The 17,380-nt window shown below is 35.7% G+C and overlaps 3 protein-coding genes across 5 annotated transcripts; 1 reads left to right on the forward strand and 2 right to left on the reverse strand.

The window, feature by feature from the left end:
* The first annotated feature begins 2,527 nt into the window (after window positions 1-2,527).
* Window positions 2,528-6,570, forward strand: LOC108224618 (protein SMAX1-LIKE 4). Its single transcript, XM_017399291.2, has 3 exons — window positions 2,528-4,001; window positions 4,646-4,838; window positions 4,939-6,570. The coding sequence occupies exons 1-3, from the start codon at window positions 2,716-2,718 to the stop codon at window positions 6,463-6,465; spliced, it is 3,006 nt and encodes a 1,001-aa protein (XP_017254780.1). The 5' UTR covers window positions 2,528-2,715; the 3' UTR covers window positions 6,466-6,570.
* A 2,401-nt stretch (window positions 6,571-8,971) lies between these two features.
* On the reverse strand, window positions 8,972-11,321 carry LOC108224426 (large ribosomal subunit protein uL30w). Of its 2 annotated transcripts, none has more exons than XM_017399048.2 (7): window positions 11,194-11,321; window positions 10,397-10,587; window positions 10,211-10,308; window positions 10,068-10,125; window positions 9,687-9,766; window positions 9,466-9,568; window positions 8,972-9,375 (listed from the first exon to the last, which is right to left on the reverse strand). In XM_017399048.2, exons 2-7 carry the CDS (start codon window positions 10,580-10,582, stop codon window positions 9,160-9,162), a joined length of 741 nt encoding a protein of 246 aa, XP_017254537.1. In that variant the 5' UTR covers window positions 10,583-10,587; window positions 11,194-11,321; the 3' UTR covers window positions 8,972-9,159. The 2 variants fall into 2 exon arrangements, with proteins under 2 accessions (XP_017254537.1, XP_017254538.1); XM_017399049.2 differs by having other exon boundaries at window positions 10,397-10,608; window positions 11,194-11,276.
* Window positions 11,322-12,158: 837 nt separating this feature from the next.
* Window positions 12,159-16,896, reverse strand: LOC108224719 (choline monooxygenase, chloroplastic). 2 transcript variants are annotated; one of them, XM_017399418.2, is made up of 10 exons: window positions 16,490-16,896; window positions 16,335-16,380; window positions 14,949-15,084; window positions 14,013-14,087; window positions 13,703-13,912; window positions 13,466-13,561; window positions 13,131-13,252; window positions 12,923-13,016; window positions 12,564-12,614; window positions 12,159-12,486 (listed from the first exon to the last, which is right to left on the reverse strand). In XM_017399418.2, the coding sequence occupies exons 1-10, from the start codon at window positions 16,764-16,766 to the stop codon at window positions 12,346-12,348; spliced, it is 1,248 nt and encodes a 415-aa protein (XP_017254907.1). In that variant the 5' UTR covers window positions 16,767-16,896; the 3' UTR covers window positions 12,159-12,345. The 2 variants fall into 2 exon arrangements, with proteins under 2 accessions (XP_017254907.1, XP_017254908.1); XM_017399419.2 differs by having other exon boundaries at window positions 13,703-13,790; window positions 13,990-14,087.
* Between the last annotated feature and the right edge of the window lie 484 nt (window positions 16,897-17,380).

Below are 17,380 nucleotides of genomic sequence, written 5' to 3' on the forward strand. Positions count from 1 at the left end.
ATCCTTTCTACGAATTCAGTACAAAATATATATTATGTCTGTACCTCCCAGCATAATGAAAAAAGAAATTAATTTATGACGTCATAAAAAAGAAATTAACTGGTCAAGAAAACACAACACAAGTAAAACTGATGTTTACCTGTTTCCACTTTTAGAGGTTGTGGCCCTAAAAAATGTGTCCAACTCAGATGGGCAGTCACTCATAATCCTTTGTTACTTTCTCAAAAAAATTTAACCCCCCAAGAACCAAATCATTTGACTCCCAAATCTGAAGAAAAATGGGCACAAAGGAATCAGTCAATTGATCCTTTTCTTGTGAGTAGAGGAACCTAAGCCATGTTATAGATCATGATCATTTCATTTCCTATACCCCTTTAATTTTACTGATCATGTTCCAATCATTTGTTCACCACTTCTTGACCAAACCTTTTCTTTCAAAGCAATTTTACCTCTATATCTCCATTTTGCTTTTTTGTTATATATGTTCTAAATATATCATAAATTTAAATGAATTTTGCAAATCGAAATCGTGTTTGAAAAATAATGTTATCTGATCAAATTCAAAATATTTATATAAACATTTTAGGTAGAGCTCTTGTCAATATGTGTACAAGGTGTGAGGTGCAGGCACAATGAATTTTCCAAGTTTGTTATATGTAAAGGCATCACTTGATAAAACTAAAAGAAAAGGAAAAGAAATGTCCCACCTCATCACATTTTGTTCATCTCTTTTCAGCTTTTCTTGTATTTGAAAGGACACTAATCAGTTTGATCTTAGACTCTATGAGGCTTTTAATGATAAGCTGCAGGAGATCATACTATGATTTATTAAAAAAGTACTAGTATTCAATCAGTTTATTACTTGGGACTGCTTGCCAAAGCTTGTTAAGTGAATTCATGACCAAAGTTAGAGTTCAAATCTCTATAAAAGCCAAACATTGTGCACAATAGCTTATACAACCATAGTTGCTTTGTAAAAACAAGGGATGAGTTGGTCAAGACAGACATTGTCGCAGATCACTTTGTTACAAAATTAAAAAAAAAAAAAAAAAAATCTTCTGCGGATTTTGGAAGAATTCACTTTGTTTGGTCATGGTTAGTTTTGCGCCGTTTGTTACAAAAAAAAAAAAAAAAAAAAAAAGTTCCGAACCCAAAGCCTAAACTAATGTAAGTAGCCTAATCTTATTCTTAAATGGGATGCAATAATTCTACTAATATTATGAATTATTTGTGTGGGCATAAAATAGAATATAGGCAGGACAAAGACAAATGGTTATTGCAGACTGCAGAAAAAAGATGAAATAAATCACAATAATGGTAGCCTACTGGATAGGAGAGGAGACAGATGATTGCTTTTTGGGTACCTGGGGAATAAAACTCTGTCTCTCTACAAAGATTGGCGTGAGCAAAACTTTTCTTTCCCACTTCAAATATAACAAGTTGTATAAAACTATGTCTGCTAGTCCCTGTGAGCAGCTCGAAAGATAAAAATCTTAGAATGGGTGATTAAAACGCTCATAGGTCACTTAGACCCGTATTCACGTAAAAATTTAGATGGTTGTATCAATCACTTGTCGAGAATTTAAATCCGAAAACAATGCAGATGTTCTGATGTACTAATCTGTGATTTGTATGCAGAGGTTAGCTCCTTGAAAAATGATGAGAACATGAGAAAGGAAATAAAATAGCACTTTGCTTTTTTATCTTTCATCACAATAATCTACTCTCTTTCCCTTCCTTTTTTTCCTCTTTACCACTTTATACCAGTATATTTTGAATATCTGCTGGCCTGTCTGTCCATTCAAAGGCTGGTCTGTGAATTTCTTTTTATTAAAGCAGTGTTCAATTACTCTATTTTTCATAGTTAAATTTTTTTGAATGGGGTGCTTTGTAGTGGACCCTGATTTACATAAAGTTGTGTCATTTGCATGAAAGAAAAGAATGACAATGTGTACTATACATTAGTACCCCTACATATTTGGTTTGGATTGAGATCTTCTGTCTGCAGCTTTTCATTATCTTGCTGCTAAATTTATCTCAGTTACCAATATTTACCCCATGGTAATATTTATCATGACTCCGCAGGACTTTGTTTTCGACACAATCTCTGCGTTTAAGATTCAATTAACTCAAATGCAACCCGAAACGAGAACACAGAAAGCTAAATATACGACTATTAACGTTCAAAAACACGATCTGAAACCCGAAATGACCATTCATATGTGATAGTGGCATAGCCCCGGGAGTCCAGGATAACTAGAATGATCACTAATTTAAGCTTTTGCACTAACTCAACTTTAACAATAATCCATAGAGTACACTTTCCAGGAGCAGTCAATCTAACAATAAACTCAATAGAGAAAGGGGGAATCTTAAGTTTTATAATTAATAGTAATTTATAGTTTGCAGAAAAGAGAGACAAAAAGAAAAAGGGAAAAGTAATTACCCAATAAATAAAAAAGTTAGAGTACAAAAAAAAGGTTAAAGAAGCATGAGTAACAAGTATAAAGAAGGTGGTTAGTGTTCTAGTCTAGTTCTGCTTACATTCCTCAAGCTTTCCATATATTCTCTTTAACTTGAGTCTTGAAAACTACAAGGGGAGGGTGTTTTTGTGAAGGAGGTTTTAAGTTTGTTGAAATCTTGATTAAGATCACATAGGCTAGTGAGAAATTTCAAGGTAAAATTGTGGGTGGGGGGTGTGTCTTTGAATAAGTAATGCGTGCAGGAGCAATAACAGTTCAACAGACCCTCACTACTGAGGCTGCTTCTGTATTGAAGCATTCTCTCGGCTTGGCGAGGCGGCGAGGCCATGCTCAGGTGACTCCATTGCATGTAGCCACCATACTTTTGAGCTCTAGAGGGAGTTTGTTGAGAAGGGCTTGTCTCAAATCTCAGTCACCACAGTCTGTGCATCCTCTGCATTCCAGAGCACTTGAGCTTTGCTTCAATGTGGCTCTTAATAGGCTTCCCACCACGCCTGGCCCTCTGCTCCATGGACAGCCTTCGCTGTCCAACGCTCTCATTGCGGCGCTTAAGAGGGCACAAGCTCACCAGAGGAGGGGCTGCATTGAGCAGCAGCAACAGCAGCAGCAGCAGCCTCTTTTGGCTATTAAAGTGGAGCTGGAGCAGCTTATTTTGTCTATTTTGGATGATCCTAGTGTGAGTAGAGTCATGAGGGAAGCTGGTTTTTCGAGTACTTTGATCAAGAACAACTTGGAAGAGTCTGCTAATTCAGCTTCACCTGTTTTTCAGTACTGTTATAATAGTAGTACTTCAGGGGGGGTTTATTCATCTCCTTGCTCTCCTAACTCGACTGCTGAGGCTACTAATTATCCGACTAATTTCTTGCATACCCAGTTCTTGAATTACTCTTCTGAGCAGAACCCACTTTTCTTTTCACCTCTAAAGAAAGTTCAAGAATCGGAATATGTCAAGGAGGAGGATGTCAAGTTGGTTTTTGAGGTCTTGTTGAGGAAGAAAAAGAGGAACACTATTATTGTTGGAGATTCAGTGGCCATAACTGAAGGTCTTGTTACTGAAATCATGTCAAGGATCGAAAGAGGCCGGGTTCATAGTGATGTTCCAGAAGAACTAAGATCAGCCCATTTCATCAAGTTTCAGTTTTCATCCATCCCATTGAGGTTCATGAGAAGAGATGAAGTGGAGATGAACTTATCAGACCTTAGAAGAAAGGTGGATTCTCTTTCTCTAGGAGGAAGGGGAGTGATTATATTCACAGGTGACTTGAAATGGACAGTCGAAAACCATTACGATGATTCGAGAGAAAACAAATACAGCCCAGTTGATCATTTGGTCTCAGAGATAGGAAGGCTGCTCTTTGAGTACAGCAACTCAAACACAAAGGTCTGGCTAATGGCTACTGCAGATTACCAAACTTACATGAAGTGCCAAATGAAACAACCTTCACTTGAGATGCAATGGTCTCTTCAAGCTGTTTCTGTTCCATCTGGTGGACTTGGCCTGAGTCTCAATGCCACTAGGTGAGTAAGCTAACTACTTTATTAATCAACATTATCTTTAGTTAAAAGTACTTATGATGTGTTTCAAGATTTATTGTTATGACTACCTTGTATGATCATACATGTACTGTCTAATGATAGATATATGAGTTAGGATACCATATATGGTTAGTCTTTGAAGGCACCTTTAGTGTCTATCTGATATATAAGCTTTGTTTGGTCTGAACAAAGGTCAGGACCATGTCATTACTGGTAAAAAAGTAAGGTTGGAGGGGAGACAATAATGTGAATCATCACTGTCCTTCCTTTCTTGCCTGCTTTTGTCTATATTCATCACTTGTGACTTGTATTTGGTAAACAAGAAACTGGAAATGGAGGAAATAAACAAAACATACCTGAGATTCTGATACTGTTTGTCCTCACTAAATTACAATGCATACATAATGAGATTTTGAATTGTTTTTTTGTTTATTTGTTGTTTTCACTAATAACATTTCACTGATGATCATCTGCAACTATAGATCTTGCGTTAAACTTTATCTAGGATTCTAGTTAGATACATTACAAATAGACGTGTTTCGGATTTGTTCAACTGATCCTTAGTAGTAAATTCTTAGTAGTCCATATAATGGGATCATAGCTTAACTGACTGGTTTATGATCTAGTGTACATGAAACAAGAATGGCCCCGTCTCAAATGCTCGAGAGAAAGCTTTTCACCAGCAAAGAGGAAGTAGATGTGTTCACTTGCTGTGCAGAATGCACTATCAATTATGAAAAAGAAGCTGCTTTGTTCAAATCAGGCCAGCAAAACAAGCCTTCTTGGCTCGTATCACAGAGTTCTGATTCCCTTCAAAGGGTAAGAATTGTCCGCAGTTAAAATATCACATTTATCTTGGAGATGATTACAGTAGCTTATTGATGATTTAGAACTGAATGTAATTAATTTTCTACTTCAGGATAATCTCGCTGAGTTGAGGAGGAAATGGAGTAGACTATGTCATAGCCTCCACCAAGGCAGGATTCAGAACCACATGGATTCTTCTTTAAGCCATCGAGGTTTAATTGGAACAAATCAGTCATATACGTCAACACATCCATGGTGGCCTAATAAGAATAGCACATCTCCAGACACTAATTCAATCTCATTTGCAGATTCAGGGTTGAAGCATAATCGTGTAAGTGGCAGCACTATTCCACGCTTCAGACGACAACAATCATGTCACATTGAGTTCAACTATGACCGCTATAACAAACAAGTAGAGGAACCAAACTTGAATTCTCTGAAAGACGGGGAAGGAAAAGAAGAGATAATCACACTTGCTCTGGGTAACATTCGACCCTTGGATTCTGGGAATGATGAACGGAAGATCCAAGAAGCGGATTTATGCAAAGTGCTGCAAGAGAATGTGCCATGGCAATCAGAAAAAATTCCTTCAATTGTTCAAGTCCTGATTGAAAATACCAAGAAAGAGAATACTTGGATGATAATTCATGGGAGTGACTCGATAGGAAAAAGAAGATTAGCTCTTGGAATTTCAGAACTAGTGTTCGGATCATCTGACTACTACTTGTGCATGAACATGAGTGATAAAGGAAACAAGACGGCCTCGTGTTCTAAAATACTTGAAAGGGCATTGAGAATTCACGAAAAGCTTGTCCTTTTAGTAGAAGATGTTGATTTAGCTGAACCTCAGTTCTTAAAGTTTCTGAGGGAGGGATTTGAGACGGGGAATTTTGGCGATACAACTAAGAAGACAGATTGTGTATTCATCTTAACAAAGGCGTCTCATAAGACGCACCAGAGTGAGGACAAGGAAAGCAAGACATCAGTCATACAAATGAAGCTGGAGCTCAACGAAACAAGTCCTAGATTTGACCAAAAGCGCAAACTGGACTATGAATTTTCGGGCAGGAGCAAGTCTGCAAGGTTCAATGAGAAGGAAATAGAGGGCTTGATCATTAGTGAAAATTTGAAGAACAAAAAAGATCTAAGTAGAGAATCAAGCTCTAACACCCTCGATCTTAATCTCATGGCTGATGATAATGATGACGATGGAGATGACAAAAAAGACTCACTTTCGAGTGACCTTGAGACTTCACTCAAGTTTCTTGAAACCATCAAAAACCAGTTTGTTTTTGATCAAGAATGTCGAAAAATGAAGGACACATTCTTGCACAAGATCAAGAGGGCATTTGAGGCGGCCAAACAGGACGTCGATCACGGTGAATTACAAGTTGAGGAGGCAGTTTTGGATGAATTAGTAGGGGGGTGTGATCAGTTTCTGGAGAATTTGTTTGATCAATGGTTAACAGACATTTTTCGATCAAATTTGAATTCGGTTAAAAATGGCGGGAAAGAAGCTGGGAATATAATTAGGCTTTGTTTGGGTGACAAAAAAGAGAGTGGGGGTATACAGGAGGGGGGTGGTATACAAGAGGATGGGTTTAAGGGTTCAATTCTGCCCAAGAAAATCCATTTCTAAGTTAATTTCTGTAATGTCTTTAATTACTAGTCTTTATTTCTCTTTTGTAAAAAAACTTCTGTTGCAATGTCCCTATGTATCTAACTAATCAATGCTCTTTTCTTACGTCTCTCGCCTTTTCCATATTTGAGTAGTTTCCGTAACAAACCAAATCAAACATAACATTTTCGTAGTTTATGCAAAATGGTTATACGAGAGAAGGTGAGATGTACGCAGTATCTTTAATTCCGAAAATAAAAGTAGTCGCCTCAGGGTAGGAGTGAACAACGATTTTTTGGATTAAAAAAAGAAAGAAGGGATTATAAGTAAAAAGTGGTGAGAAACGAAAGAATAATATAAATTGAAGTTGAGTTGAGGAAAGGTCTTGATCAGCATGCCACTTATGGTCTGCTATCGGCGAATCTTGATTTGATTTTGGACGTATTTCTTGGATTAAGGGCTAGACAATAAAGAAAACTTGACCACTTTTTTCTTTGCTGCACTTTTGAATTCTAGATGTACCCAATGTGAACCTATCTTTATGTCCATCCCTGTATATATAATCCACACGTTTTATAAGCTCTTTTTCACAAAATTAAACTAAAACTCTAATTTACGCGCGACATGGAATGTAGAACAAAATATGTAATAATAGATGTTCGTCGAGATCCATACGACCCACTCTAATTTACCGCGACTGAATATATTACAACAAGCATCTCGATATATTACAACATGTTTTTGTCAGGGACCGAACCAGATTCTACATACTTATCAGTTATCGGCATGAAACACAAAGACACAAATCTGAACATGAAAACAAAATCCCCGCTGAAAGATTAAATTACAAGGGGGATACGTGGAAGTCATTGACAACAAGTAGGGCTACTTAAATTAGGCTAAACAAAGCTATCTCTAACACAAATGATCATTACAAAGCCATAACAAAGGCATCCATGATGAAGAAATTTGCTTTTGACTGCAATCACTAGCCAATCCATTCAGATGTTTGGTTATCCTGGTAGGGCACAAGTGATGATAGCCAAGGAAAAGGGAGATGATCATAATTGTTTCATTGCACAACACACAAAACACACTAACAATAACATAGACCCCTCTCCTTTTCATTGCATTCCAATCTTACTTTTGGGTTCAAATGCTTGTCTTTTTACTATGCATTTGATTAATTTGACTGAAAAGAGCTCAACAAATGAAACAAGGCATGATTACATCTAGCGGCGGATGTGGGGGGTGGGGTGGGGGTAGGTGTGCCTTTCTATGATAGGAAATTGCAATAATTCTCTAGGTGTAACAGTTGTAGTAGTATTTGTGGTGTTAGAATAAGAATGTGATAGTGCAAGTGTTACAAGGATCCTTTATACATACTGATGAAACGTATTATAGTGAGTTTAGGCACAACTTGACCCTGGCCAGAGCCAACTGAAGGATCAGTAAACCGTTTCAAAAGTCTCTAATTCTAGTCTCTCTGAGAGTATTAACATGTTTGCGAGTTGCTTCCAGGAGACGCCGCGGAGCAATGTGAATCTCGGGGCCTAACCTAAAATGCTCAAGGCAGCAACTCATCTACTACCCAGAGCCATAGTTAAACAATGTGAAAGTTTTTGCATGGCAGGGAGTAATTCTAACGAGAAACAATAAGTAATCATCAAAGTACACTACTTCATGCCATTTTGCTTTTACATTACAAGTTTCACTAGAGGTCGACCAACTAATTAATGATCTCACGCAAAGTGGAAAATCAAGTACTAGTACTACATAAATTAACAACCTTTGATGTATTAAAAAAATTTGTCCATCACAACATTATAGAGATAATGTATACTTAACCCGTCGACCTCGATTAATTACTAAAAAAATTTAATCTCAGGGCTATTAATTTATTAATGTAAATGAACATGATTTTCCTTGGGAAGTGGTTACAGAAAACCAGACAGATGATAAAGCTGTAATATCCTATATCTAATAATATCTATAATGAAGTATTGATTTAAGGTTCAACGAATCAAGTAACAGCTAATTTCTTTTATTAATTGGACCAAGACGGCAACAACATAAAAAGAATGATAGCATTATAGTCAATATCATTTGAATTTTAGAGTTCCACGACAAATAAAGAAACCAGTATTATTTATACATACATTATACAACTATTAGAAGTTGAGAAAATAAGAAGTGCCTCTGTACTTTTAACATAGAAAACTTAAAACTAAACTTAAATATGCACATCAAATTTCATATTTATAAATCAAAAACAGTTTAGGACACTTGCACATATGCATATAGATGAGTACGCCAAAGAGCTGAGAATCAACTTCTCACTTGGGATCAGTTACAAGCTGGGAATATATTTGTTTGATTTTTGCACCCACTCAGTTCCTGGAGCTCCTTGTAAGTTGTAACACATGATGGAAACGAGATATCGACGATGAATTAGTAACAGGGGATAAAATGTTGGCCTATTAAATACATCAGTCGCTACTTACTGACAATTATTGAAGTTTTAGACTTAAAAACAAAAGCATGAGAAAAAATGCATTCATCCCTGAAAGGAACCAAGTAACCATAAAATTCAACTTATCACCAAAATTTTACTAAAGCAAGGATAAAACTCAAATTACAGTCTAACACCAGGCACTAACAGTAAAAATGTAAACAGAGTACCACCAAAATCAATATAGTCCACCCAAGAGAAAGCTAATTCATCCTTCTGATGAGCTCATTGACAAAGGCCTCACGATTACCAGCATCACCTCCCTCAACATAGTGGTTTCTTTTCTTCTTCAGACCACCAAGTGGTGCCTTAAGCTGGAATGGCCAGAGGAAGTTGTTTGCTTCCTTAAAGTGAGGTCCAACAGTCATAATTTCATGGATCAAGTCTTCAACACAGAGTATTCCAAACTTCCCCAGAGCCTGTGTCAATCACACAATAAAATACACAGCCAAAATAGGAAACTTTGTGATGCAAGTATCTACCAGGATCTGATAATTTCTCCAACATACCTGCTCGACGATGGCATTGTCGGTCAAGGCAATTCTCTGTCCTTTAAGTTTTCCATGACCCCTTTTGTAAATCAACTCTTTAACACTTTTCAGGTTTGGGTATCTGAAAGGGAATGAAAACAAATTAATTACATTGCACAACAAACTTTGCAAGTACCATAAATTGCATAAACTGCCCTCAGTCAATTGATGTTCGCTGTCTAAATAATTAGGTTGCTTACCCATAGGTAACATATGGCTCCACCCTGTGCAACATGTTAAGAGTTGCTTTGTTTACTTTCAAGAAAACACCATTGAATATCTGGAAACAAGAGGTAAAAGGGTCAACTTTAAGTTATTATGTAATACACATTTTTGTAGGCAACTGTTCATACAATCAAATCACACTTCAGAATGCTGCAAGCCTCTCCCGATAAGACTATCAACTATTTGAGGTGTATCTACTACTACTCGGCAACAACACGTGTGTACTTCATACAGTTACGAACATAATTTGATGCTAGTGCACATACTTTTTTGAAGGCACTATCAACATTATTCTAATTGTAGATTACAATATTTATTAATCTAAGATGGGAACACCAATGTCATAATATTTTTACCTGCCTCAATCGCAGAAGTTGCAAGATCTTCTTAGTCTTCGGGTCAATGGCATTGATACTATAAGTTCAAATAAACAGAATGCATCAGCTTCCTCTGACATTCTATTATCAGAAATTGAAAATTTTAAGATATGATAACATACCCTCGAATCCTGATGATAAACAACAGCTTAGGCTCTGGGCTAACATAAAAACCACCCTTCAATCTTGCCTCACGCTTCAAGTCTATCAACTCTCTATCCTGGAAAAAAAGAGAGCTGATGATGAGAAACTTTTACATTTAAAACACATACTAGCATTGCACACACTAGCAATAACATCAGTCGTACCTGCTTCGCATACTCTACTGCGTATCCCTTAGCCCGATTGAAGAACAGCTTCCTCTTCTCTAGATTCTTTTTCTTGGTAGCTTCGACCTCTTGCTTCTTTGCAAGAGCCCATTCATCCGCCCTCTTCTGCTTTTTCAAGAATGATTCTGGAACCACAGCATTTCCCTTCATTTCTACCTCAACCATTTTCTCTTTACCATGTAAAAAACAAACTACAAATCAGAATCACAAAATTCACATTTCAATATAAAAAGAAACCCAAAACAAAACCTTCTAGAAATCAATTCAATTCTCCAAAACACACATCTACACAACTAGAATAACCATTTAACAATTTAACGTTCCTTGCCAATGCTCTTAATCCCCTAGAATAACCACTAAAGCAATCCATTCATTCGGCATCTCAACTTAACCGATCAACATACATTCATCCAATTAAAACCCTTCAGGAAACTAATGGCAACTAGAAATGGCAACTCCACATTTATTAGCCTCGTCGACAAATTTATCGATATCAAAAAAAATACAAACCAACACACCACCAAATTATAGACAGCGATCCGAATTTTAACAATCAGTTATATCAGTCTATCAATTCATAATAACATATCTGAGCTCACAGCAACTATCTACTTAAATCAAAATTACACACAATTATTCAGCATATGATTATTTATTTTCTATTTTTTTATGTACAGAAATTAAATTAAACAAACACAACATTCTGTAAAACCACATATAGATTTGCAGACGTGATGTATGTATATAAGTATACAAATTTTAGTATACGTTGGTACCTGGGTGCGAGTTGGAGAGAGCGAGACGCAGAGAGAGAGATCGTAAAACCCTAATGTAAGATGAGAATGATATAAACCAATGTTAACCCTATTTTTGGACGGTGGGGATCGCCTGTTAGAGATGATTTAGTATGAGCCGTTGGATTATATAAGCTCGTTTTGATGGGCCGTCTTGTATGTTTGTCGGTTTATGGGTTATCAAGGAACGGCCCATTATCTGTTTGACTTTTTTTTAAAATAATTATTATCTGTTTGACTTGTTTAATATGGGGTGATAAAAAAAAATTTATAGACGTTTATTTTAGCTGGCAATTAGGAAAAAAATGGTTTGTAATTTGAATATCGGATAAGTATTTCTTTTTTTTCAATAACTCAAGTAACTTTTATTAAGTTAATTTAAATATCTTATAAAGGCGATTGTAGAATTTTGGGAATAATTTAACTCATTTGTTATCACACTCGATAGCAAATATTTTTTCCGGGAAATAGATTTTTTTGCCACTCAAGTTATTGTGTTTTTAGAAACTTACCACCGGGAAAATAAGTTTTTTTGCCACTCAACTTATTTTTTTCGGGAAAATAATTTAACCTTTTTGCTATTTAACTTATTGTTTCCGGGAAAATTTAGAAACACGTTTAGTTGAGTGGTAAGTTTTTAAAAACACAATGAGTTGAGTGGCAAAAAAATATATTTTTCCTATTTTTTCCTGTATTATATAATTTAAACTTAATTGTACATGATTTCCTTTAAACATACTTAACATAAAAGTACATTAATTTTAAAATAAAATATTGGAACAAATACTTCGAGTAGGTTCAATTCTTGTTCACCACAGATAAGTATTGGAACAGATATAAAAGCACATAAGGTTAAATTGTTAAAAACTATACTTTGAATTTTATGGTATTCTCCTTAGTTTCACCAAAACTTGCAAATCACATCAAACAACAGTAACAAAACATCAGAAAACAACAGAGGAACGAACATGTATGATGCATCTCACGTCCAAACATAAAACCAGCAGTGGGCAGAACATGACCATAAATATTTAAGTAGTCATGTTATCAGAACGAACTTGCTAACAAGTTCCATATAAGTAAGAGAATGAACTATCCAATCATCCCAGCTCTCTATAGTCTCTACAATTTCAGTTACTCATTTACGAGATTCTTGTGCAACAGGCAATGAAAGTGATGCATGGCTTTCTCAATGGCTGGTGCATAGCGGCCACTTGAATATGCAGGTGATTCAAGACCTTTCTGAACAGCTTCACATAAAAACGTATCTTCATCCTGGAAATAGATTCCACCTCTTAGAACTAATATATTTACAGATATTTAGTATAGTGAAGGACTAGACTTGATTTTACCTGGACGTTCTCGCTGTCTTTCAGACTACTTTCAATGAATTCTTTGTCATCCTGCAATAGCACAAATTATTGTTTATTGGCTTTTTAAGTAATGGGAAACTTAGTAATTACATCGCAAACAAAGGTTGGATAAATTAATGACAATAATCCTAGATACCAGAAAGCTATTATTCTGTTGACATTATTTTCCCGTGAACATTTCACTTTCAAACATAACATTTAAACTCGATTTTGAAAATCCCCCCAATTATTTTTTCTTAACTTGGCAACATTAGTTCCAGACCATTTGTATTATTGTTGATATAATGCTCATTTTCTTTCATTAGTCACTGGTATATCAAAGTATATTCAAAGGTTACCTTAAGATTGGGATCAAGAAAGTAATCAAATATCACTTGGCATTTCCGCGGTCCAAGGGGTAGTACTAGATTAGTATCCATCCAGGGCCCATATCTGAGATCTCCAGATTAAAGCACAAGTGAATTTAAGAGAATGAGACAAGAAGGCAATGAATATAAAGTAAACTGGCACAACCAGATCACGTATAGCAGCGCTAAATCCACTGACCTATTAATCATAAAGTTGGGATAAATAAAAGCATATAGAGCTTTTGATCCAAGCCGATCAGTATCCTCGTGACTATCCACTTGACCACTATAACACCTTTGTATACTAACCTTCTCAAATACCTACTTTCGCAAATTGTGAAAAGTTAAAAAGAGAAAATAAGCAGAGTGTGAGGGAGAAACAAAACCACTTGAGAATAAGTTCAAACTAGAACAAAAATTAACTAAAGGTGAACTAAGAGTCTGCATGTAGACTTTTTAATGATGTAAATCAATATACAAGTTCAGTACCATAAATAACAAAGGATAAACTAAGAGTCTAAGAAGGATGCATACTGAGGTGGAATATGATTCAAGATTAAGGCCAGATGCAAGACCTTTATGTGCATATGGGACATGATATCCACCATCCAAGTAGTTGTCGCAAAATACCTGCTAGACAATAATGGAGAAGAACAGCTGAAATAGGCAAATAGCTATATAAAAAAGAGTAATCCCCGAAAGTTAAAGCATGAAGTCTCTTGGTACATACATGACTGTCAATAGGAAAAGGCTAAAAAAAGAGAATTTGACCTTCCAGTTGCATTCAATGATGTATTCCTGTCTACACAGATAACTCAGTGATGAATCCACTCCATTGACACTCAGGATCTCTGATGCACTACCAAGCCATTCAGTACCCACATTATCAAGAGATTGTTGATGTGGAAAGTGTTCAGATTCTAAATTCAGAAGAATAAATGGTCCCCAACTAGCTACTCCGAGGGGAACCAATCCGAATTCCTAATTCCATATGTCAATAAACATCACCAAAATTTTTCGATCAGAAAATGTGGCTATAGCCTGGGATTAGGATGCACCTACAATTAAATTTGCTGCATACTTTAACGTTGAAATTCTGAATACCCGTGATTCTAGTTGCCTTGAGAAGTGTTCCATCTAATCCATATGTCCATCCCTGCAGAAGATTATCCATAAATTTATCCTTTCCATTTTCACCAGCAAAACATATCACTCCTCTTTAATTACAGAAAACATCAATGAAAAAGGCCGGTTCAGTACACTGACCTAAATAATAAATAACAAATGTTCCAAGAGTTTTAACAAGTAATAACCTCATCATCTCAAATTTGGCTTACAAAAAAAGTTGTTCTCAAGTCAAAGAAATGAACTTGACAGATCAAAGAACTAACACTACATCAATGTATTATAGATATCAGGAGACATTAAATTGAATAAAAATTCAACGACTAACATGTATAATTAGCCAGCCATGATCAATTCTGTTATTTACTAGAAGAGCATGCTACATAGTTCAGATATAGCTCGCTTCACCCATAGAGAACCAATTAGTGCAATATAATTTGTAGAAGTTGGACCAAGTGCAGATTACATGCACTATATGTTCAAACATGAAAACCATATGCTGGTAAATATGTGCCTTTGAGAAAACATATTCTATCAAGTATCAACTCTAGTCATATCAGATAATTAAAAATGCAGCAATCAAGTGTTAACAACTAAAACTTGTGAATAGTATGACAAGACACAGAAAATGAAAATACAAGACTTGACATACTATAATTTTTCCTTTATGATTTGAATTCCTCTAATATGGGATCCAGTAAGTCCTAATCTCCTAATTCCACTAATTGAAGGATCCACAGAAGTCCTAACTATAACTTAAAATAACGATCATAGATGTAAGCCCCTGAAAGTTAATCTCACAAAACATAGGACTACAGTTTTAGTGCAGAAATTAATTAGAACAGGCGGGCAAATTCTGTCAGAAAGTAAAGCGGAGCATTAATAAACTTACATGATATGGGCAAGTAAAGCAAGCCTTCTTGCCACTTTCAAACGCAATAAGGGAGGCATGATGGCGGCATACATTGTGAAATGCATGTAGTTCACCATTATCATCTCGACACACCACATACTCTATGTTTCCTAACCTGCCACGGTTTATCATTCACCCACATCCGACTATTATATAACAAAAAAACTATTACAAAAATCATTTGTGTAAATAAAAAATACATCATATTGTTGCATGAGGTGACATGCCAAGAATAGTTGTAGCATTATAGACCAAAATTTATTTTTTCAAATTAACTTTCTATAAACATAATTAATGTGTTATCATGTCGTTGGCATCGATGCAAACACGTGATATAGAGAGGCTATGCAATATAAAAAACTATGCTTAATAATTGCAAATATGATGACTAAGCTAGTAATCCTAGTGTTAATTAAGCCAACCAACAGTTTGTTACAAACAAAGAAAAAAAAATGTTATTGTTCTTTTTAAGAATATGTCCCGACAGAATGCTCCATGATTAATATTCATGGTTGCTAAGCTGCATTCATGTAACTTCTAGAAGCCATATTTCATTTTAGAACAACACTGTCAAAGACACTTTATATACAGTCGTGGCCTTGATCTTAGTTCACAGAATTCTAAATATTTATAAGCTTGTAAAAATGGGTGAAACGGGTGCGGTTTATGCCACATCTTCACTCTTTAGAAGAGCAGGCTAAACAACTTTATATAGTTAATTGTGTGCAAAGTGGAGATTGACAAGGAAAGTGATCCGTGACACTTAAAGTAATAATCTGGACAGCAACAAACAATCGTCCTTGCACTTTTTGGCAACTCCTTCCTACAGCATATACAATCATAGACTTCAAGCATTTTTCCATGAGACCCTTCAACAATTCCTGTGGCCTGTCACTACATATGGATAGAACAACATATCTCCAACTCCAAGTCTACCCTTAAAAGTTAAAGACTCTAAGAAAAAAGTTGCAAAAACATGTAGGGGCGCCTATTTTTTCCGTGTCCAGCGATTACTTCCTCTTATCTTTGCACACAATATTTGAACTTCATTACTATCATGTAATGTTAGGTTTTTGTCCCACATTCGGTTGTGGGAGGGGCAGAAAACTGAAATATAAGTCAGCCAGAACAACTTCAATAGTAACGAGGCTTTTTGGGAGGTGCCCAAAAACAGAGCCGTGCGGGCTCGGCCCGGTCCCGTATCGGTTGTGGGCAAACACTTTTCACGAAATTCATAAGATTACCTATTAAACCCCAACTCCTCAATAAATAACTATCCTTAAAATCAGAAAATTCTATTTACCTATCGAGATAATTATACTGGCACAGGAAAAAATTTATTAATTTATCGAACAACGAAAATACCTGCCAGTGAAGAAATCGCCTACTTCTTTAACCTGCTCACTATACCCTGAAATCATCAATCAATCTCCCCATTAACACACAAATACCCACATAAATACAAAAACGAGTCCAAAAAAATAATAAATAAAATAGTACTCCTCCATAGTGATTGATACCTACGGCCTGCCAGCCCTTGTAAAAGACGCGATCAAGTTCAAGAGAAAGAAAAGAAGGGTGAGTGTACCAAGAGCTAGGTGGGGTCAGCGCTTTTTCAATTGGGATTTTAGGATTGAATTCATCAACTAATAACCGAGTAGGAGTCTGTGGTGATGAAACACAAGATATTTTTGAAAGCGATCGAGGGGATTGTGAGAATGGGCTTGTTTTAGTTGCAGCAGTGGTGTTGGAAGTTTGAAACAAGTGGAGAGGCTTGACAATCATCATAGTCGTCATCAATCCCTGGTGTGTTGTGACTTGTGAAGAGAACAAGTGGTTGACCTCGATGATACAGAGTGAAGAGTCTGTTTTACTATTATAGAGCCGGTTTTATCATGTGGCCGCAACCCGCAAGATTCTACTCCATACTAGATCAGTAGATCCTTTATTAAATACTAGATCCCAGTTTATTCCTCTCTCTGTTACTAAATAATAGTCGCTTTTACTTTTCACACGAGGTGCCATAAAAACGTATTTTTTACACGTTATTTTTAAATTTTTCTTTTTTTGAATAAAAATATAGATATCAAACTTTTATTCAGAAAAAAGAAAATTTGAAAAATAATACGTAGAAATATATTTTTTGTACACCTCAAATTACATGCACAAAGTCAAAGCGACTGTTATTTAGAAACGGAGGGCGTAATTATTGGTGAGAGTTTGGTCAACTTGACTATAAAAATTCAAACAAGACAGATAAATTGTGACGAAGAGAATATATGATTTTAGGTTATTTGATATGTTCATTTTAATTGATATTTGATATGTTAATTTTATTTCATATTCGGATACTTTCTCCGCCTTCTCATTTGGCACGTATTATAAAATTAATGTATAATTTGATAATTTAT

Source organism: Daucus carota, chromosome 6 (assembly GCF_001625215.2).
Source record: "Daucus carota subsp. sativus chromosome 6, DH1 v3.0, whole genome shotgun sequence".
Lineage (NCBI taxonomy): Eukaryota > Viridiplantae > Streptophyta > Magnoliopsida > Apiales > Apiaceae > Daucus > Daucus carota.